Source organism: Drosophila persimilis, unplaced genomic scaffold (genome assembly GCF_003286085.1).
Source record: "Drosophila persimilis strain 14011-0111.01,24,50 unplaced genomic scaffold, DperRS2 tig00000000-arrow-pilon, whole genome shotgun sequence".
In the NCBI taxonomy this organism is placed as follows: Eukaryota; Metazoa; Arthropoda; class Insecta; order Diptera; family Drosophilidae; genus Drosophila; species Drosophila persimilis.
The window spans coordinates 15,961,546-15,984,778 of NW_020825288.1; the positions used below are offsets into that span (position 1 = coordinate 15,961,546).

A 23,233-nucleotide genomic window follows, 5' to 3' on the forward strand; every position below is an offset into this window, starting at 1 on the left:
CGGCCGGAGCGTTTTAGTTGCGGTCAGCTTAGTGTCGAATCAAGTCGCACTGCACCCAGTGACCAAGTCGTTGCTGGAGTCGCTGTAGCTGTCCCTGTCGCTGTCGTCGTTCGTCGTTGTCGCGCGCGTTTTATGTGGCATAATTTACGATCTCGCGGACGTTCTGCAACTCCAGAATCTTGGCCGTCGACTCCCTCAAGCGATGCAGCCTGCACTCAAAGCCACTTGCTTATGAGATGGATCCCAAAAGTAATCATTAGCCCCCGGACTAAGCGAGGTTCAGTGGGTCTGCAGCTGCATTGGCCAGCCCCTGCCCTCAGAGTGTTTGTTTTTACAGTGTCTCGGGGTTCTTGTTTTTTCTGTTGTTCTTTTTTTTCTCGTTTTTTGGTTCTCGTTTGTACTCGTATTGTTTGCATATACGGTAGCCACCGAAAATGATTTGTTTTGTCTGCCCCAGACGACAGGCAGCACGCTGAAGGGTGGCGGAGGGGAGGTTTCCGGGCGGGGCCGATTTTGTCTGCCCCCGCAACCATGCCTCCTTCGGTGGCAAAGTGCATTTTGAGTTGTGTTTGTAAAATATTGAGTTACACTTTCAGTAGTAAAGCGTGGCAAGTGTGGACCGTTCTTTATGATGTGCATATAGGAAGAAAAAACCCTGAAATATTAGAAACAACTTTGGATGCCATAATAAAGAACGTATCTTTGTGTTAGAACAATTATTAATTCGGAATGTCTTTTTCGTTGGTGATCAAGTTTTTTAAAATTTAAAATAGTATTGAAGTTTCCAAAACAAGGTTTCATCAAATTAAGCTTCTCAAAGAAAAAATTGAAATTTCAAGACAAAATACAAACGTTTAAAAACAATTAAATTATTTGAGAAAATCAGACTTTGTGTTAATCAGAAACGAAAAAATTAAATACTTTCAATTTTTTGAAGCCAAGGATTTACAAAATTTAAAATTATGTTGCTAAAAATGGGGAAAGATTCATTTTTGAATATATTTAACAAAAAACCATTGTCTTATATACAACAATATTATTGTTAACACGGATGATTATTAAGGATTTTTTTTGGATTGTAAGGTGGAGTAATACACGACTTCAACAGTATATGTATATTTTAACATTATACTGTCACATTATATTTTAATTTGTTTGTCGTATTTAATTAGTTTTCTTGAGTACATATTTATGGACAAAACAAAACAGCAAATTTTAAAATGAGGGAAATAAACGAAATTTACATTTTTATGAGCGGCATAAAATGGTTAAAAATTTCTAAAGGGGAAATAAAATATTTACGAGTTATTCAAGAAACGAAGCAAAATATGGCGGCCATGTCAATAGGAGGAAAACCCACTCGTGCACCAACACAATCGCAAAACTGACATTGAATTTTGACAAGCGGAAGAGCCCAACAGACAACACACACAACGACACAAAAAAACGTGCGTAAGAGGAAAGGGAAATGGCTCAGAAAAGGAGAAAGATTTCGAGCAACGAGCGAAATCCAAACGATTGTCGGCCCCCCAAAAAAAAGGGCTGAAAGAGAAAGCTTAACACTCGAATGCCAGAAATGTTCGCTAATGGAGTGTAACGGCACACACACGCAGCGAGACAGAGAGAGAGAGAGAGAGAGAAGGAGGCGCACGCACACCAGCATAGAAAACAAAATGAAACTCAAATAACAATTATTAAGGCGTTGCCAGACAGGCATACAACAATTATGCGGCTCTGTGTGTGTGGGCGGAGCGGCGGCGGTGAACAGGCGCGATACAACGGAAACAGCAACACAAATACAAACATACATAAACATTTTGTACACACTCACACACACACACATGCACGCACACACCGCTGGCAGTTCCAGTTTGCCGTTCCAGGCCCGCGTCCCTCTGTATGTGTGCGTCTGTGTGTGTGGCACATTAAGCGCGCCAAGACAGCCAATGAGAAAATGTTGTTGGCTCTTCCGCTCTCGCTTGCGCTCGCTGTTTTTGTTTGCCAGAGGGTGGCATGTGGCTGTATGAGTGTATCTGTGTGTGTGTGTCTTCTGTGTGTATGAGTTTGAAAACCTGTTTTTTTTTTTTGTTACACTGAACAGCATAACAGCAACAGCAGCGCAGCCGTATTGCAATGGTCGGTGAATGAACCGAAGAACGCAGCGCACAGTGGGCTCGCATTCTGTGTGTTCTTCTACAATCTGTTTGTTCTGTACAACCGATTGATCTGATTCAACTAACTCATTAAAAGAGTCATTAAAGAGTCAATATATTTTGGGTGGCTGTAACAACAACAAACTATCGAAATATATCGAAGATTTAACTACTAGAAGAATTGAAAATTGGGCACTTTGGGATATGTTATTTTGTTAAAACAGGAGAAAAGGGGTTGTGGTATTTATTGATATATACATAGATCCCAAAAACGTTCCTTTTAAACAAGAGAAATACAATTTTGATTATAAAAAACTATTTATTTGACATAATTTATATTAAACACTCTACGTTTTCCCTTCGATTTTTTTATTCTGCCCAACTTCTTGGTATTCGAACGAAATACATACGTTTGAATCATTCAATTAGAAACCATTTGATTGTGTCAAAAAGGACGCAAAATCTCATATTTTTAATATAATTTTAGCCTTCTTTAGATTTAGATTTTTCAGATTTATATGAGAGAGTATTTTTATGTTTTTTATCCTAAAGTTGGGCTCAAATACAGGGGGATGGTTTTTATTGTAATCTTTAAATATAAACCTTGTTAAACTACACAATACCCATATTTTATACTCATGAAAACCCCCGATTACAGTTACAGAAGTCATGCGAGAGGAAATGAAATCAAATTATTGAATACAACAACTTACCCAGCCCCATGCAAAGACATTTTGGAGTCCTCCCTCTTAAGTGTCAGCGACCTTTGTCATATCTATTTTGGTCGCCTATTGGTCGTCAGATGCACCACTGTGCCTGCCGCCTGCGTCCTAACGCTGCTCAAATGCTACCTGGGACTGAGACACCATTTTCTTATTCTCTCATTGTTGTTTCTTCTGTCAGCTTTATGGCTCGATAGATGATTGCTTGTGTGTGTGTGTGAATGAGTACCTTGTTTCCTGTGCTCGTTTGCTGTAGTTCTGGTCTTGTCTAGAATTTGATGCTTTTTATATTCTTTTGTGTCGTGCATTTTTTTGATGAATGCACTCACACACACACACATATGCAAGCCCAGGGGTTTTGGTCTGAGGGGGCTGTTCTGGTCCCTCTTCTTCTTGTACTTATGCTTCTTGTTCCTACCACCATATCGGTGAGTGTTTATCTTGGTTGTTGGTATTGGTGCCGGCATATCGGTGTGCGCGCGTGTGTGTGTGTGTGTGTGCGTGTTTGACTTCCAGAGAGGAAATCCGCTTAATGCTGTAATTTTGCTGCGCTGTTCAAACGAACACGTCGACTTTGATACGAGTAGTGTAACAATTTCCTGCATGAAAACTTGGTAATTCCTTTACTTTTAAACATTTAATGGGTTACGCCTTCATTTATCCTTAAGAGTTTGGGGTTACTCGTGGTATTGTGGTATACCATAGGCATTTGCTTTTCGAATAACCAAATGCACTAATTGCTTTTACTCTGAAAAGATATTTTACGGAAGCATATCAAAAAACCTAAGCTTTTCATATCGTTTTATTTGCTTTACTGAAATCATCTCTATTGAAAAGAGGGATTAGACAGAGACAGAGTGATTAGAATATAATCAAATTAAAATACAACAAGTTTTAAATTCGGTTTATAATAATTTAGAATAACAGGCCACAGACCATAGGACAGACGACGGAACTTGCGATTGGTGATGATCGATGGCGATGATCGCAGCTCCCGTACGACGACAAACGATGAGAAAGTGCTATACAAAAATTAAGAGCGTAGACAGAAGCGAAAAAATAATAACAATGACAATAACACAGCAATGAATTGCTGTACGTTAAGAGATCCCGGCTCTGTAGTGCTCCTTGCCCTGCCAAGGGGCGGCGCTTAGCCGCACAGATTTTATAAACTGGAGATATATTTTCCATTTTGATCAACATAAGATATTAAATACTTCAAACTGTGCCACTAATCATTTAGAGCGCATCGCACCTTTTTATACCTAATTTAAAGTTAAGGCCCTAAAATCCCAAAATTTTCAACACCATTTTGAGGAGAACCAACTAATTGCCTAGGCTTAGGCACAATCTTTAAGAACTCAATTTCCTGCCGGATTTTGTGGGGAGGAAATCCTAGCCACGCCTGTTGATCCTCCCCCGAGATGGAGAAGTCAGATATTTTTAGCCCGCTCTGGCCCCCAAAACTGAAGTGTCAGCATTTGATAATAAAGTGAAAAGTGTCGTAAATTTCAAGGTGAGGGTTGCCGAGCGATACTCGGAAAAACCATAAGTATATTTATATACATATATGTGCATCTGTCTCTGTGTGTGTGGATACATTAAATATGGCTGCCTTTCACTTAAAGTTTTCATTTGACTTTCAGAACAGTTTCCGAAAACGATTCAATGACGGATATTTTTTTCTGTCTTTATTTTCGCTTGCATAAAACGAAATTATAGCAACAATGGAATTTTAATGCCTTGTATATATGCAGTTGTATGTGTGCGTGTAGTATTCATGGTTTATGTTTGTGTGTGTGTATTCATACTCGTATAGGTATCTAATGAAACGTGATTTTCTCTAAAACGTGACTTTGTATTGATTTTTCTCCAGCCATACTTTTGTTTCATTTTACACCAAGCGCAGCGACTGAGCCTCAGAATTTCTTATTTTTGTTGTAGTTGTTGTTGTTGTTGTTGCTTTTGCCTGCACTCTTAGTGCAGCAGCAAAATGGTATCGTAAACTGCTAAATGAATACGCAGTAGATTGACTTCTGAATAATTTCGATACGAAATAGAGTCATTACCAAGGGGACTAGGAGATCCAGAAATGTGGGCTAAAAGAATGAAATACGAGTAAAATCCAGTGCTGAAATCAGCAGCCCTTGAACAAAAACACAGGGGTATTTATTTCTTTATTTCATAAAAATGTTCACTATTTTCTGAACAAGAAATTATAAGTAAAATATTTCTAGTATTATTTTACATCAAATCGTAACATTTTTCAATCTCTTTGCAGCAAACGGTTTAGAGTTCCTTCAGGCTATCATAATATATATAATATATATTTATAATAAAATAACTTGCCAGAGTAAGAACTGGCTAAACTGGCTTTGAAAGTTAAAGTTTTTATTAAATTATAAAATGTTAGAGCTCCTTTTCTTGTTAAAGAAATATGGAGAGTTAAGAAAAGTCTTAAATTGATTAATCTACGCCTGGATAATATAGCCGAATTGGTCTTCAAAAATATTTTGTTTAATGTGACTTAAATTTGTTAAATATTCTTATATAAACCTTTAATGTTGTACTACAAGTAAGCACTCGAAATACTTGATAGTTGTGCTGTTTGTCCAACTACTATTTGTAACACTATGCTGACACCATTGTTCCAGTCGGGCTATTTGCCAGTTTCCACGTGCATATTTGTTCAGTGTCCACCATCAGCGATGGTAGCCGGACAATGGGTCCAAGTGCAGCATGGACCCATTGTTGTTCCTGCTGCCGTTTCCCGCTGCCGTTTTAGAGCAAATTCAAAATCAAATTCAAATTTATAGTGAACATCACGTACTGACAACGGCCAACAATAACAACAATAGGCGGCGGAGGCGGCTCGGGCCAGTGCCACTTTGGGCTGCATGTCCAGCTCCAGGTCCAGGTCCACGTCCAGGTCTATGTGCTCGGATACGTACTTCGCCCCTGTAAGTGATAATGGAGGTGTTTGGGTATTTACGCGTAGGTGAGGTCGGACAGAGGACAAGTGTACAGTACAGATGCTGAATGCTGGGCACAAAATTATGATTATCGATTTGACCCTCGGAAGTTGTTTCTGTGCGCGGCCAACATGTTGACTTGTTTGATTTCCCAAGGAGACCGACAGACGGGTCGGTCTGTTTTGGAAGGGACTGGGACTGGGGCAGGGACAGGGATGGGTCGGTTTTGATGCTGGTGCTGGGCCATGGGGTTCTTGATGCCGACGCGGCCCATCGGCCATTTGGTTGCAAGTTTGTATTGTTGATCGATTTTACGTGATATTTTCGAGATTTTCCGTATTTATTGCTGGCTGCTTCTCTCCTGCTGCCGATGGTACACATTCTGCTGCTGCCGTATTTGTTGTTGCTCTGCTTGTTTTTGTTGTTTTTTTATTTCATTTGAAAGTTTACTTTCGCATTTTGAACGCCTCATCGCTTTACGTACGTATTTGCTCTATGTACGAGTATACCCATTCCATTCCCCTGGGGATCGGATCGGGAGCTGTGAACCGGGAGCCCTGCCTGGGTCTCTGCCTGTGTGTGTTGGACAAACACAAATAAAATACATGCATAATTATTTTTGAAAATATAGTGTAATGAAAACAGTGATTATGATGTGTTGGTTGATTATTATTACGATTATGGGCTTGGTCAGTCGGCTCGATTTGGTTTTATTTGCTTTCACTTCGCTGCTTTCGCATTTCAGACTGCTCGTCGATGTTTGCCCTGGGGCTTGCATCGGGATTTGTTTTACTGTTGATTTATAAAGAGCTTTATGCACAATAATTTACCGGATTAATAGTAAATAAATGCAATCAGCAACAATTCCCAATTGTGGTGGGACATTGGGCGAATTTCTGGCTGATTTTCAGTTAAAATTTGCATACAAATTTTCACATGCAAGTTTTTACAAATGCTTATTACTAATACTCTGGAATTCGATTGCGCTATTCGTTTGCTATTCCACTGCGACATTTTTACAGAGATACAAATAAGTATTCAATAAAAGTTGATTTAAAATGAACTCATTAGAATTGTACAATTGGAATCTCCTTCTATGATCCCATTTAAGCATATTGTTACTTATGAAACCAGAATGCCTTCTTCTAAGGGACTATATCTGTCTTACATATGTCGTATTATCTATATAAAATCTGAATGCCCTTTTTAAATATATGTAGGAAGCATCGACTATGCACAATCAATTTTCTGAAGAATTTCAATATAAAACGAATTTTGATATCGTGAATAATAATTCGAAAAAGTCTAAAAGTAAATATATACTATACACTTTTTATACCTGAGACCTTATTAGCCACATTTCTATAATTAGTATGGTTGTTGAAAAAAACATTTCAGACTATTAAGACTATTAAGAAAATATATTTGACAGATACAATATTCTTATATATTGTAATACTAATGGTTTTACCGACTTTCTCTGTGATAGTTTTAAGCTTTCGCAGACTTCCTGGATTATTCGGGAATATGTGCTAAACGTTTTGGCGGATATTCTTTCATCGTTCTTGTGACATCATGTGATTGTTGTGCGTCATTTGGTACATTCTTCTGCGAACTCTGGTGTCCTTAGCGAAAATCCTTGCTTTATTCTATGGCCATCAACCATTATGCTAATCAATAGGCCGTTCTTTGCATACATTAAGGCGCCATAAAAGAGCCAATTGTAGTCATAACCCCAAACTCCAACAAAATCAGTAACACCAACAACAGCAACAGCAAGACAGGAGGCCAGAAACAACGACAACTGTGCGCAATTAGCGGATTTGGGCAACCAAAAACAAAGCCAAAGCTAGGGCCTTGTGTTCCCTCGGTTTTTGGTGGTGGTGGTGCTGCTGCTGCCGCTGCTACTGGCTTCGTTGTTGTTGGCATGACCGTCGTTACTTGTTATTGCAGGCAATTAAAAACGTACGCCCAACACCCCCACACACACACACACCCCCACACACACACACACACACAGAGCAGAAAAACAGAGAGCAACTCGAACCCAAGGAACATACCCCTCGGATTGCATAAACTTTTGTTTGATAATGTTAAAGTGCCGCGCAAACAAATCAAAAAGCATATTGAAATTGGGTTAATGTACGGAGGCAGTCACGGGTCTGGTCCGGGGCTAAGGACACTGCGTCGTTGTTTGCTTTACGGGTTATAATCCGAAAATTAAGCGCGAGCTGAGCATTAAAATTTGCGACCCATTCGCTGGTGGTGCCACCACTGGCAAACTGCTGGAGGGGGGGGGGGGGAGGTTGGTGTTGGGTCTGTTGGCCCCTTCAACGTCGCGACGCCGACTGTTGTTTCAAGATAAAAACTTCATGTGCGTTGGAAAAACACAGGAAAAGAGCAAATGGTTCAGGGAGTGGGTGTCGGCCAAATGGGTGAACATTTCGGCAGGAACAGGGAACAGGGAACAGTGAACAGTGAACAGGAGCGACTCTTATCGGGCCGGCAAGAGTGTTACAATGGCATATGTTACGCACATTGAAAACGTATGTTGAGTTTTCCGCCTGCTGTGGCAGCTTCCCACCTGATAGGACTGGTCGTTTGCGGGTGCTGGTGCGGGTGTGTGGGAATCTCTGCTGTGGCATGTACATACCTGGTCCTGGCCATGGTCCTTCTCCCTCTCTCTCTCGCTCGCTCAGTGGCTTTCTCACACTTCCCGGACATGTGCTGACTGTTTTCGCCGTTTTTCCCGCATGGTTATCAATCGGCCGATTGGAAATCCCCGCTAGACTCGCTAGCGTGAGAACTGACCAGCGGGTTTTTAACATATTCGTACCTGTCGAGAATGTTGATGGGAATGTGACTCAGTACGAGTACGAGGACGAGGACGAGGATGAGGATGCCCGCCGCATGCCGAGAAGCGCCGTGGCCGCAACTCCCACATTAGCATCGGCCCAGCGGAAGGTGACCAAGGGTCCAATGTCCCTCTAATTGCTTTATGGACTCTATAGTTTCCTCTTCCCATGCTCTGCAGCGTGGGAACGTCTAACATCTTACCTGTCCCCGGAGGCCACTCCTACGCAATCTTTCCATCCTCCCTAGCACTCTCCATTTTGGCCGCTGTCTTCTCTGTAGTTCAAGTTCAGTGTGAATATTCGTGTTGACTTTATTTTTAAACTTTTTTCATGTGTTTTTAGTTGGCCTGTGTTTGCCTCTAACCAGATTAAGGTCAAGTTGGGAAGGGAGGGGAATTTCTCAGTTTCGGATCGGCTCATTGGGAGGCTAGTCGAAGCGTGAGTTGAGTTTTTATACACTTTCCGGGAAGAGCGATAGTGGCTAGTGATTTATTTATTCTTCTACACTTTAAATATGATAATATTTAGTTCCGAGAAACCCCATGAAACCATTAACATTGAGCTTAATACGATATAAAATTATAATTTTTTTGTATCTACATTCCTCTATTCATATGTAAAGAATTTATCTTTATTTTATGGTTACAAATTACTGTATTAATATTAAGGTTTGACTTCCCAGATAAAGCTTTAACGAATGAAAAAAAGGTGGTCATATTTTTTATATGTTGATACAAAATATTAAAATACAATACGCCCGGGTACCTTTTAACTTCCAAAACTGATTTAATGTAACTTTTCATAAGTGATTATCCATCATTCGACTCATCTTTCCCACTCAAATTTATTAAGATAGGTAATCAGATATCAAAAACTTTCATGAGGTGATTAAATTAAATTCGTTTGGTTCAGTTTTGTCTATCTATTTGTGTATTTTACTTTTTATTTATTCAGAAAAATAACATTCAAATTGGTGAAGACGGTGTTAAGCCTTATCAAAATTATGGAAGAAATATGGAAATATGAGCACAATTTTTCTTATTGTAATACACTGCAAATTTATATTTTTCATCTCTTAAACTAGATTAAAAACTGGTCTAAAAATATGTATACAAAATGCAATTATGTTTTAACTTTATTTATTGCACTTTTTATAGAGAAAATCTATTCAAATCACTCGAATCATTTTTTGTAGAGTATTTGATGGTCAGTTATTATTTGAAAAACCTCGATATGCGTGTACATGATAATGAGCTGGCTGTGTCTGTGATTTCCTTCTTCTATAATTGAAGTTCTGACTTCCGTTTCTTTATGATTGAGCTTATACCCATGAGAATCAATGGTGATACATACATCATTCGATCTGACTTATTTATACGAGTATGAGAATTAATATGAAATGCTAAAGAAGAGCGAATATCCTGAATCATTTGTGACCCACTTAGGGATCATAAACTATCTTATTAGCTGGACTCTCGCACAACTCGCAGATGCTGCTCATCCCTGTAACTGACTCCTGACTTCCGTCCTTCCGTCCGTAGAGGGTCCGCGGGTCGAGGCATTTATAACAGTCGCGGCCCAAATGAAAACGCCTTTTTCTCTCATTCAATAGAGGAGAGAAGCTGCCTCGCCGGCTGCGGTGCTGCGGTGCTGCGGTGCTGCGGCTGATGACGGGTACTTCAGACGCGCATGTTGCCACATTTGCGTTGCGGATTAGCGGAGAATGCTCTTTAGGATTATGATCATTGAGCAAATCTGTTGCTCCTGCGAGTGTGTCCCGTGTGCGTAACGGATGTCTGCAATTGCCTCAATATTTGACTCTTGACAAATGTTTCATTTCTGGTGTGGCCGATACTGAAGGCTTACATTTCGGGCAGTGCTTCGAATCGGAGACTACGTGACCTGAGTCAATAAACTTGTAATTACGTGCAAATTCTATTCAGGCTTTAAAATCTAGGTAAATGGCCAAGTTCTTTAAAATACTCAAAAAATAAACCGTACGAAAGGAAAGAAGGAGAAGTAAAGCAGCAGGAGCCCATGGCTTGGAATTTGCCAAAACTGCGCCAAAATCACGTTCGAAACTATCAATGGAAAGACAACGACCGGCCACATGGCGACGCTGGCTGTGGGTCATCCTGAGCAGAGAATATACATACATACATATATATGGGGAAAATGTATATATAACTCATCTCCCTCTCTCTCGTTTTGTGTGTGTGTGTGTGTGTGTGTGTGTGTGCGTGGGCCATCATTTGTCTATTATGTTTATATACATATGTATGCGTGTATATAAAAGTCAGACTCCTGCGGTTGGCAAAGTCAACCTGTTGAATGCAGAAGTCAGGCCGAGTGAGATGGCACGACCGGCGACTTCCGGTTGCCATTCGGGTCGTGCAAGAGGATCAGAAGGCTCAGAAGTATCAGGGCAAATTAGTAACATTGCAAAAAGTCAATTGGCCTTACAGGTAGAATCCAGTTCAGTCGCCGCCAGCCAATGGCAGGTTGCAGCCCCGCGACAGGTAGATAGATCAGCCAGAGGCCGGTTTGAGCGTTGTTAAAACTGCTTGTCCTGGCCGAGAGCAGCTCAGTTACAAACAGGTGATCGCAGGGACACGAGCAAGTGCTGAAGGACTGCTCACGATCCATTTCGAGACATTGATCCACATATTTTCCAAAAAAAAAAATGACAAACCAACGCAAAGTGCGCAAGGATTCTTACGAGAGCAGATTGCACGGTTGGTTTCCGTTTTCAGTTGGGTTTTGCGAGTAGAGTCGAGTTTTTACCGGCTATGTGTGTACCAGATTTGTCAACGATTTGTGTCTGCTTCTCTTTTTCGTTGCAGATATAGCCAAAACGTGTGCCATGAAGGAGAAAAGCAAAAATGCGGCACGCACGCGACGTGAAAAGGAAAACACGGAATTCTGCGAATTGGCCAAATTATTGCCACTGCCAGCGGCGATTACATCACAGCTGGACAAGGCCTCCGTCATCCGGCTGACCACATCCTATTTGAAAATGCGCCAAGTGTTTCCCGATGGTAAGCTCAACCTGACAACGAATACTTCCTGCACAGCTCTTTCCGGATCGGATCCCTCAATCGGGCGGGAACTCACTTAATTGCCGCTCAATTTGGCTCTTGGTTTTTCATCTCCCGGCCCGGCCCGGCCCGGTCCGGGTGTCGCCCCGTGGCTATGTCAAATGATCCGGAATGTTTGACAGCCACGCGACCGCCACGCTCATTATGGAGTTACGTGTCCACGTATCCGCACAGCGGGATATGTTCCTTTTGTTGTTCTGTTGTTTTTTCTGACCCGTTCCGAATCGCAATCGGAATCGGAGGCTAAAGAAATTTCAAGTTTAAACGGCGACGCGGTGTTTGTTTAAAGCATATGTTTGTCAGGAGGACAGCGAGGACAGCCAGGGAAAACCACTCAACAATGGGCAGACAATAAACAGTCGAGCAGTGCCAGGAAGTGGGTGGGAGAGTGGGTGGCTAGTGGCTAGTGGTGGGAGGCTAAAACACAATGGCGGCTGTTGTTTCACTCAAAAAGCAACGAGCAACGAGAGCCGGACTGGAAGTGGGTGGCCAGTGGGTGGCTTGTCTCTCCATCCCTCTCTGGGGGAGTGTGCGCTGCTGAGATTTTCTGCTGACGAAGAGGGTTGCGCTGCACAACAGCAGTGGCGGGGGGAAGGCTTTGGGGTGGGGGTGGGGGTGGGGGTGGGAGAGGACGAGTGAGTGAGGCGTTTTGCTGGTGTCGTTCCCATTGTTGCGGACCGTTTTGTGCTTTTCTTTTCTGGCTTTATTGAAATAATTATTTTAATAATAGGCAACAAACAACGACAACCGCCAGGGCAGGGCCGAAGCCGAGCAAGGAGCAAGAAGGCACCAAGTACATGCCATACATAGATGACAATACTTGGGACAAGAACATGTTTGAGGATGAGGATGAGGATGTGGCTGAGGATGTGGATGCGGTGTGAGGCATGGGGTGGGCTGTGAATGGGCCACCTACGGCGCTCGATGACTTTAATTGGGAATAATATTTAGACGTCAGCAGTGGCAAGTAGGGCGCTGCTTGACGCTTCTGATGGTGGGAACTTTGCGAATTAAGCTATACCCATGCTGACTGCAGGAGCAATTAGGTTGTGCAAGGCTCAACTCACGAGAATCTCTATTCCTTGCAGGACTCGGCGAAGCTTGGGGCTCCTCGCCGGCCATGCAGCGCGGGGCCACCATCAAGGAGCTGGGCTCCCATCTGCTGCAGACGCTGGACGGCTTCATCTTTGTGGTGGCGCCGGATGGCAAAATCATGTACATCTCGGAAACGGCCTCCGTGCACTTGGGCCTTAGTCAGGTGAGTGTCGCCCGCTCTTTTGATTTGATGTGATTTATGCGCATAAATTGCCGGGCATCGCCGGGACGGCCGGATGGATGCCTTTTTGTATCCTGGCGGCCACTTTCATTTGCAAGTCAATGGGCCACGACGCACGAGGCGTTGGCGCATCAAAAGGCGCGGCCCTTGGAGCCCGGCAATTCATTTGCATTTGCATTTGCCACCAACTAATTGGCACTCACCACATCTCACCTCATTTTCTGCTTGGTTTTGTCTCTAATTTGTGCATATCCTCTTCTCTGGCTAGGTGGAGCTGACGGGAAACTCGATATTCGAGTACATACACAGCTACGATCAGGACGAGATGAATGCCATACTGTCGCTCCATCCGCACATGCACCAGCATCCAGTGAGTAGACAAGAAACAGCAATCTCTGGCCCCTCCTTCCCTCTAAGTCTCTGTCTCTCAAACCTTTCCTCTCGCGCTCTGCGATCACTCAAATGTTGTACTCACGCCTCTCAACCCCCTACAGCTGGCACAGACGCACACGCCCATCGGAAGTCCCAATGGTGTCCAGCACCCGTCCGTCTACGGCCACGACCGCGGCTCGCACACCATCGAGATCGAGAAGACCTTCTTCCTCCGCATGAAGTGTGTCCTGGCCAAGAGGAACGCGGGCCTCACCACCTCCGGCTTCAAGGTATGTCCAATTGATCCCACATCCTGCGCCGTTTATCCATTGATATAATTGTGGCTCGTTTAGGTGATACACTGCTCTGGCTATCTGAAGGCTCGCATCTATCCCGACTGTGGGGATGGACAGGGCAGCCTGATACAGAATCTCGGCCTAGTGGCCGTGGGTCACTCGCTGCCTTCCTCTGCTATTACAGAAATCAAGCTGCACCAGAACATGTTCATGTTTCGGGCGAAGCTGGACATGAAACTGATCTTCTTCGATGCGCGGTAAGTTGTTGAATCTAAAGAAAAGCCTGCTAGAAGTGGGCCTTTCAAATTCTATAGATGTGGGCTGTAGGTGGATGGAATTCCTTGACATTTCTGCATACTTCTTCGAATGTGTCTCCACTTTAAGCCCAGTACATTCGACACTAGACAAATATTTAAACGGGCCGCAGCCTATGGAAAAAAACGTTAGAGCAACCTCCCCCAAAAAGATAATGCTTTCAAAGGACCAGAAAAAAACCATAAAAAGGGAAGAATGTGAAGAAAGGGGAAGAATAAAAAAGGAAATGTAAGCAAGGAACGGGGCGACATGACAAAAAGAAAAACAAATCATTTCCCTCTTGAGCTTGATTTTGCCTTTGTCTGCGTGTGTGTTGGTGTTGGTGTCGGACCGGGGGATGTGAGGGGCTGCGGGGCCAAAAAACCAGCCCACTTTGTCTGACATTATTGTCACTCAATTACCCTCATGATGTTGCCCTGACGCGCCAGCGTATTGGAGTCTGTCCCACTCTGGACCCTTGCTGCCGTGCAGAGCAGAGCCGAGCAACCCCAAAGTGGGAAAGAAAAAGCCGCCCCTTTGGCCCTTGGTTTTTCTGCATAATTGAATTGAACAAAAGTTGACAAAAGTAAACCGGGAAAATACCAGGAAAGCACCAACACAGCACAGCACAGCACAACAGGGGAACCACCAATGTCCGCTCTCTGTTTAAATAAGCGAATCTGGCCTAACCTCACACTGGAAATGTTTGTAGAGCTCGGGCATAACCTCAACTGACGTCGGTTGTTTATTTGCTTACAGAGTATCGCAGCTAACCGGATACGAGCCGCAGGACCTCATTGAGAAGACGCTGTACCAGTACATCCATGCCGCGGACATCATGGCCATGCGCTGCTCCCATCAAATCCGTAAGAAAACAAAGCCTCGATAAGACCCCACCACTCTGCCGTACTAACCGAATCCGTTCTCCGTTTAGTGCTGTACAAAGGACAAGTTACCACCAAATATTACCGCTTCCTGACCAAGGGCGGCGGCTGGGTCTGGGTGCAATCCTACGCCACGCTGGTGCACAACTCGCGCTCCTCGCGCGAGGTCTTCATTGTGAGTGTCAACTACGTGCTGAGCGAACGAGAGGTCAAAGACTTGGTGCTGAACGAGATTCAGACGGGCGTGGTGAAGCGGGAGCCGATCTCGCCGGCTGCCCAGGCGGCCGCAGCGGCGGCGGCTCAAGCGGTTGCCTCCGTCCCCGTTCCCGTACCCGTATCAGTATCCCTGCCCGTGCCCGTGCCAGTGGTGGTGCCACAGTGTGCGAGTGTAGCGGCTCCGGCGCCGGGCACGCCGGTCAGCCTGGCCCTGAGTGCCAGTCCCAAGTTGGATCCCTACTTTGAGCCGGAACTGCCGCTCTCCGTGCAGCCGCAGCCGCCCAATGCCGTTACGCCCGTGCCGGCCAACAACAATCCCAGCAGCAACAACAACAACGGGGTGTGGCACCACCACCAGATGCAGCAGCAACAACAGCAGCAGCAGGGAGGCAGCATGGACCACGACAGCCTCAGCTACACACAGCTGTACCCGCCGCTGAACGACCTGGTGGTCAGTTCCAGCAGCAGCGTGGGCGGGGGCACAGGCTCCAGCGCCGGCGGTGGATCAAGTGCTTCAGCTTCGTCGTCCGGGGTCTACTCCACGGAGATGCAGTATCCGGACACCACAACGGGCAGCCTGTACTACAACAACAACAACCACTACTACTACGACTTCGACGCCACTGTGGACGTGGCCACCTCCATGATCCGCCCCTTCTCGGCCAACTCGAACAGCTGTTCGAGCAGCTCGGAGAGCGAGCGCCAGCTCTCCACGGGCAACGCGTCGATCGTGAACGGCACCTCGCCCTCGCAGACCACCTACAGCGATCTGAGCCACAACTTCGAGCTGAGCTACTTCTCCGACAACAGTTCGCAGCAGCAGCAGCAACAGCATCTGATGGATCATCAGCACTTGCAACAGCAGCAGCATCAGCGCCTGCAGACGCAACAGCAACAGCAGCAGCAGCACCAGCAATACCAACAGTCACAGTACGGAATGCCCCACCATCAACAGCAGCAGCAGCAGCAGCAGCAACAGCAACAGCAGCAGCAACAACGGGTTGTCAGCGACTTCGCCGAGAGCTTCAAGAGCGTGAATGCCGCTGCGGCGGCCGCGGCGGTGGTGGCCACGCCCCATTACACCAGTGTGATTGTGGAGCCGCAGCACTATATACCCAACGATTTTGTGCATTAGCAGCGACTAATTGTTGCTGCTGCTGCTGCTGCTGCTGTTGTTGTTTCTAAAACAATTCAGGCGGCGACCTGTCGCCCGCTGCCCATGGCCAGGTCAGGTCTTATCGGTCTATTGTTTGTGCATCTCTGATATATCAGTTCCATTTGTAATATGTGGCAGAGCCACACACTCCATATTGGGAATGCAAACTTTTTGCAAGTCTCCCGCTGTCTCTCTATCTCTTCTCTTATTTATTGCATACTTTCTTTTTTCCTTCGAGAAGAAATGAATGGAAATGTGAACGATGGAAACGGAAAAATTCTTGTTAACAAATGCAAAAGCAAATACAAATTCTATATTAAACTTTAGTGCTAAGACTTAGCTGTAAGATGTTCATACAAACTAACTTAAATGAATTGCACATACTTATAAATAAATACATACACACATAAACACAGGCATACATACGGCTCTCTATAAACACCATGCATACAAACATACTCACACACGATCTGTAGTAAATGGATAAATATGGAATAAAGTGTAAATAGTGCAGGGTCCGCTCACTGTGCAAATATCTAAAATGATCTTCATAAGTACATACGTAACTGTAAATGTAAAATTACCTATTAACGCGAATTTTTCTAATTTGAATAAACAAATTATTATGTGGGTGAACAATAAAGAGATAAGTATTCAATTGTTCCGATCGTTTTAATAGCCCCATATCCCACGATATGAAAGATTTGGTTCGAGTTTTTATTTAATTATGTAGTTTTAGTTACAAATTCAAATGTTCATTGCAAATAAAATGTTTATTCAGTTATTTTTTAATGTGGTGAATTTTATTAAATTTCCTTTTTGTTTATATTAATTAAACCGAAGCAACCAAATATGGAATGCAACAGTCCATCATCGTTTTGTTGTACTAAATCTTATTCCCCGATGCAAGTCGGAATGGATATAAGAATAAAATAGCTTTATAGTTCAGTTCACAAGGCAGTATAGAAACAACAATTATGCCAATTTTTGGAGAAACGCAAACGAAATCATCTGATTGGTTGTCGTGTTTTCGGCCACAAAAAGAATAAGGTGCTGAAATACAGTGAGTATTTCCCTATAGTCTGTACTCAAAGAGTACCATTTCAAATATGAGTTATTTTTATGCAAATAGGTCATTTGCAATGTATTTCGACCATTTTTTGAATACAAGATCCTACATTAACACATCTAAACGACTAAATATTTTCAATTTACAGCGTTACTATTTCGGCGCGTTGATTCGGCTGTAAAACACAAACAAAATGGCGCAGCTTCTTCAAATTTTGACAGGAATCAGCTGATAGATTCCTTTTGACAGAAGCAGTGTTTCTCTGTCAATTACGAGGCGGGAAATTCAAATTTGACCCCTTGGAACTTATTTTGTGGGTGTATTTGACAAGAAGAGTGCACGCCAGGTTTCTTTGGGCCATTGAAGAGCTCAAAGCAAACCTTCGTTCCGAAATCATCGCTATATCGTGGCACTGCAGAAAAGCGCCATCTGCTACCACTTAATTTTTGGCGCTGCCGGATCATGAAAAGTGTTCATGTTCGACTGAAGGTGTCTCTGTTGCAAGTTGTAGTTCATTACTACATGCTAATGTAGAATATAAGATGTACGAACATTTGAGTGTTGCAAAGTTTCCGATTTCACGCTTTAGTTTGAAGTGTTTGGCGCCAAGATAAAATATGTAAAAAATAATATTTAATTGAAAAGTTCTAGCAATGAAAGTAAAGTTGAACTATGGGCTTTTCCTTGTTTTGATTTACTTTAAACGATTCATAGCAATTTCTATCGCCTCGACTTGCTGCACTCATAGCTAATGAAAACTAATCGAAGCCTCGTGTCCGCCTCAGCTGCTGCCCCGCCCATTATTCATTTTGCTTGCTTATTGGAAAAGCCAGTTCTGGTGCAGCACAACACAAACATGTAAGTAACCCTTTAGGCCAAACTTTTGTTGTTGGCCAGGGATAGTGTCGAGTTGAGCCGGGGTCGGTTTCCCCCCGTGTGTGAGTTGTGTGAGTGAGTGCCATTGATTTATTGCCTGCCATTTGTGTGCCGGCCAAGTAGGCTTTTCAAGAGATGTGCTATCTGCAGATAAGCCCGCCCTGACCGGACCCTTAGGCCGGGCTAATTGTCGTTTTTCAATTGCCACAAATACTCGTACTCCTGGGGGAAGAGGTATTTGCACTTTGTGTTGCAATGCCGGGCCCTTTGCTAATTTATTTCTTGAAGCATTTGGAAAGTTTTACGCCTCGCCTGCACATAGACCGCAAATTATTTAATTGCCATCGGGCCATGCCCCCGAAAAAAGATCCAGGAATACGTACATACATACGTATATCCAAGAGTCGGAGACAGAGTCGGGGTGGGGTTGGGGTTGGGGTTGGAGCCGATGCTTTTCCTTTTGCCAAGCTGCTCAAGGACTCCTCTCCTCCTAGATGCAATAATTTAAGTGCAAGCAAACCGCAACTTTCTGGCTGAAGCACGCACACAGGCTCCGCTTCTCCTGGCCCTCCTCTCTCTGCAACGGGTCGATGTCGACTCAACTTGGCCCAAAAAGAGACAGAGATGGGGATACAGAAAGAGAGGGAGATAGAGACAGGGAGGGAAGAGTTGGGAAGGTCCAAAGGCAAAGAAGTCATATTAAACATGAACAAAAGCAAAATCGCAAAAAAATAAACGTGGGAGTTGCATCCCAGAAGTTCTGGTGGTCTTTTTGCACGCGCTCCCGCTCCCGCTCCCGCACCCACTCCTGCTCATGTTCCTGGTCCTGCCCCAATGCCCCAAAGCTGCCATGTTGGACTAGCCCTCTGTGGCTTTTGGCCTTGCGGCAGCGCCGGACAGCAGAAGCAGTCGAAATGCACTTTAATAATGAAAGTTGCGCCATTTTGAAGAACATTGAAAACATTTCGGAATGCAAACCTAATTTCGGGCTTAAAAACGCAAGTGCCAGTCCGGAACAGCAAAGTATTTCAATTTAAAATTCGTAACGAGCTTACGTGCCAGCTGGCCAAGACAGTACGCCTCTGTGCTGGTCGGTTCTGGTCTGTTCTGGCCTCTGGTCAGGCAGAACTCGATCCGACTCGGGCTCCACTTGCATTTCAAATTAATGCAAACGCAAAAGAGTGTGCCAGTGCCAGTGCCAGTGCCAGTGCCAGGGCTAGTGCCACACTGGAAATTAAATGTCAAGCGAGCTCTTTTAGAGATGCCAGGTGGAGTTCCATGAGCTCATCTTCAAGAAAGAAAGATACGGATTACGAGAAGACTGCTTTTCAGATTCCGAACATACATTTACGAGTTTGATTCCACATAGGATCCCTAAGAAGTAAGGTGGGATGGAATATGTTCCTTCTAAAGGCACTTTTGAAGTTTTGCTGACCATGAACTCAATGCAGAATAGTCTTCAAATATTATAGCAATCACAAAGTTCTTAATGTTAGACTTTTATATTACATTACCTTTCACTCGTAGATCCATTGTCTCAAATCTTTCTTTATGTGTTCCAGCTGGCGCATCTCTAGCCAAGGACGAGGTTGTATTCTGGGAGATTACCTGCTTAAGACTCATTGCGGTTGTGCGAGGGAAATTGTGTAACTGTTTTAAATTTGTAATGCGTGTGTGTTGCAGGTGCAGCCGGAGGCTTCTGCGGCGGCCCAAATCCTGAACCGGAGGTCTGGGCCAGTGCCGAAAGGTGTGTGTCCTGCTACCGGATACGAGTCTAGAATTTCATTGCGGCACACAGTTGTGGCAGTTGTGCAGTTTTTGCGGCTGGCAAATGGAACATTCAAGCCTATTACATAAATGTTTAAATGGGCGAATAGTTGGCAGCCCGAAATTGTCTAGTTCGCAATTTTGGGCCAGGAAGAAGACGCCATTCTCGATGCCCTTCAGCTTCAGTTCAGTGAACGCAGCTGTACACACATTTTCCCCCAGGGACCAGGCGGCAAGGAGCAGGGGGCAGGGGCCAACCCAACATACTAACGGCCCCATTAAAGAGTTTGGGAGCTGGGAGCTGGAAGCTGCCCGAGGCCCGTTGGCCGTTGGCCATGTTCAAAACCCGAATGAGGCCAGTTGAAAAGTGCAATTGGCAAACAGTTGAAACAGAAAAGTTGCAGAACGAAAGAAAAGACAGGCCAAGGCAAAGGCAAAGGCAAAGGCGAAGGCAAGAAAGGCAAAGCCATAGAAAAGACGACTCTGGTAATTTGTTCTGAGCGGCTTTTGTTTTGTGCGCCTTTTTCGTTTGGGCCGGACCGAGACGAGCTGGAGTGGAGGAGGGCGGACAAATCGACGGACGTTTCCTCGCCTTGATGCTTCTCCGGACGGACCTCTGATTGGGCGTGTGAGTGTCTGTCTCTATGTGTGCTGGATCCGTGTGTGTGTGTGTGGGTGCCAAAAAGGCGCTTAACCAACCTTTCCCCGAACTTTCGCTTTTCAATTGACCTTCTGTGACATTTTCCCCAATGCCCCGAAATTTATCACTTAATAAATTTCCTTTTCTCCCCGAACTGCTTCTATCTTCTATGGTAATTGGAACTGCTGAAATCGAAATCGAACAAATTGCGGCTTGGTTAAATTATAGCCCTGCCAAAGTCCTGGATTGCGGGTTAGAAAGTTTGGAGTTATGGGTTTGATAATTGAAAGTTTATTCTGGCTAGCTTCATGCCACACAAATCTCATGGCAAAAGAAAATAGTAAATCGATCCAAAGTTCTGAGGTCTTTATATACAATATAGAACTAGAGACTTTTATTAATAAAATTATACAATTAGCGCTCAATGCTCTGCGGTCCTGATGGATATTTGTATGCGAGATTGTTTCTATATAATAAAAATATATTTATAGGTATTATATACTTTTTTGAAGCATAATAACATAATAAATGAACTCATTTAAGAATTAAGAATCTTCTGGCCAGAAAGAGGAGGAGGAAAAAAGTGAAATATCTTTTTATATTAAAAACATTTCTGATAAGAATTTCAAACAGTTTCGAAAGGTGTTTTTATGTTACCAATCTCCCAGGTACTGGCACTAAGATGGTCGAATAAGTGACAAATAATTCGCGTACTAAGAAAGGTTATCAGGCATTTCAATATTGCTGTATCTGAAGGAAATATATTTCTCTTTGATGGGTGCACTTTCGACTTATGGGTTTGCAAAGGTAACAAAATCTGACTGGTGGCAAGATTATAGTCGAGGCTCTTGCCAATTCGATGTAATTCCAAGGTCATTGCCACTAAAATAAATTTATTTTGCTGAATTGTTGCCTGAAATTTGATTTATATCGCAAATCCCAGCGGATTTATGAGGCATAAAGTTAAAAATATTCAACAATTTCAATAAATTCGCATTGATCTGCATAAAAGGAAAGTATTTTCCTGGGGCTTGGATTGGCTTTTTGCTAAACTGTATCAATAAATGTCATAAATGCGAATAAAAGACCAGAAACAGCGGATATCAAAGGCGTATTAACGTTTTTACGCACTCGTTCGCTCTTCCAAAGCGACTTAAAAGCCAAATCAAGGAAAGGAAAAGGCAAAGCAAGACGAGCGGAGTCCTGCCTGGCTGGCTGGCATATCCTTTCGTGCTGGCACAATTTATGTAAAAGTCTTATGCATAAAATTGCGCATCATTGAGGTTCAAATGCTCGGAGACAGATTTGTGGAGCGGCAGCAACATCATCAATATACTTCGCGTCGGCATCATCGCTGGCCATTAAGTGCGGCCCCCAAGTCGAAGGCGAGGTCTCAAATCCTGCTGAGCTGTTCCCGCTAAACGTTGCGCATACGCCATGTGTGCTGGGGAAACTTAAGCGCGGCTATTAGGACAAATTGAATAATATTGAACGCGCTCTTGGTCTCCCGGTTTCCCGGTTTCCCGGACTCCGTCTCAGTCTCATCCTCCAGCTATACGATATTTTATGCATTTGTTTGTGACTTTGAAGTGCTCTCAACACTTTTCCCATTTGGTGATTTTATTTTTCCTCTCGTTTTATTTTTGGCTTTTATCAGCACACGCACAGACCTGGTCTGGACTGGGGGAGAAGGCTCAAGTCGGCTAAATCTCGGCGATATATTTTACATCATTATAGCTGCCGCTGGCATCTTCCTTGTCTCCTCGTCTCCTTGTATCCTGGTATCCCCGAAGCTCCCCCTGCTCCATCCCGACGCTGTTCTTGTTTATGTTTTGTTGCTTCCCTCGCGATTTTATGACTTTGGCAGGGCTCTAGCTCTACCACTACCCCTCCCAGAACTCGCTTGATTCCCGAACAAAGCTATTGAAGCAGATTCCGCTGACTCTCACTTTCCCCAGGCCCCCCCCTCTGGCTCGGAGTCCCCTTCCTGCCGCACTCAATGAAATTCATTTTTCGATATGTTATTTCTGCCTCACTCATATGTGAGGCATTGGTTTACCTGGAATCTGTAACCGCCCCCATATCCCTGCCACCAGCCGGAGCTCCCATCCTTCCTTCCATCCAGAGCGACACTTTTAGCATCATTATCTGCACGGCATCGAAGGCTCAACTCAAGCTCAAGCACTTTGAGTTATGCGTGAGGCAGACGCTCAAAAAACATAAAAAACAAATAAATGGCAGGGAAAAACGAAGTGTACACAAAGACACACACACACACACGCGCACTGGGGGAGGGGGAGGGGTTTTTCTTGGGGATAAGTCGGGGATGGGCAAAAGGCGATTAAAACATACACACTTTCCCACATCCCAGCCCATATCATTCAAGCAAATAGGAGAATTTTATTACCCGATTTTTCAGTTGAAGATTTAAGAAGTGCCAGATCTAAGACAATCCGATATTTTTTATGGTTTAGCTGTAGCTTTCAATGGGACTTGTAGGGTGCATAAATATATATAAATAAATCGCATACATTTCTTTTCTCCTCTCCTGGCAATGGACAAAAAACATGTGTAACATTTCGTTCGT

The 23,233-nt window shown here is 43.9% G+C and overlaps 1 protein-coding gene across 1 annotated transcript; it reads left to right on the forward strand.

The window, feature by feature from the left end:
• The first annotated feature begins 35 nt into the window (after positions 1–35).
• On the forward strand, positions 36–20,017 carry LOC6587614 (protein single-minded). Its single transcript, XM_026987245.1, has 9 exons — positions 36–249; positions 11,546–11,740; positions 12,889–13,058; positions 13,345–13,446; positions 13,571–13,738; positions 13,802–14,001; positions 14,798–14,904; positions 14,973–15,998; positions 19,923–20,017. The coding sequence occupies exons 1-9, from the start codon at positions 237–239 to the stop codon at positions 20,015–20,017; spliced, it is 2,076 nt and encodes a 691-aa protein (XP_026843046.1). The 5' UTR covers positions 36–236.
• The last annotated feature ends 3,216 nt before the right edge of the window (positions 20,018–23,233 follow it).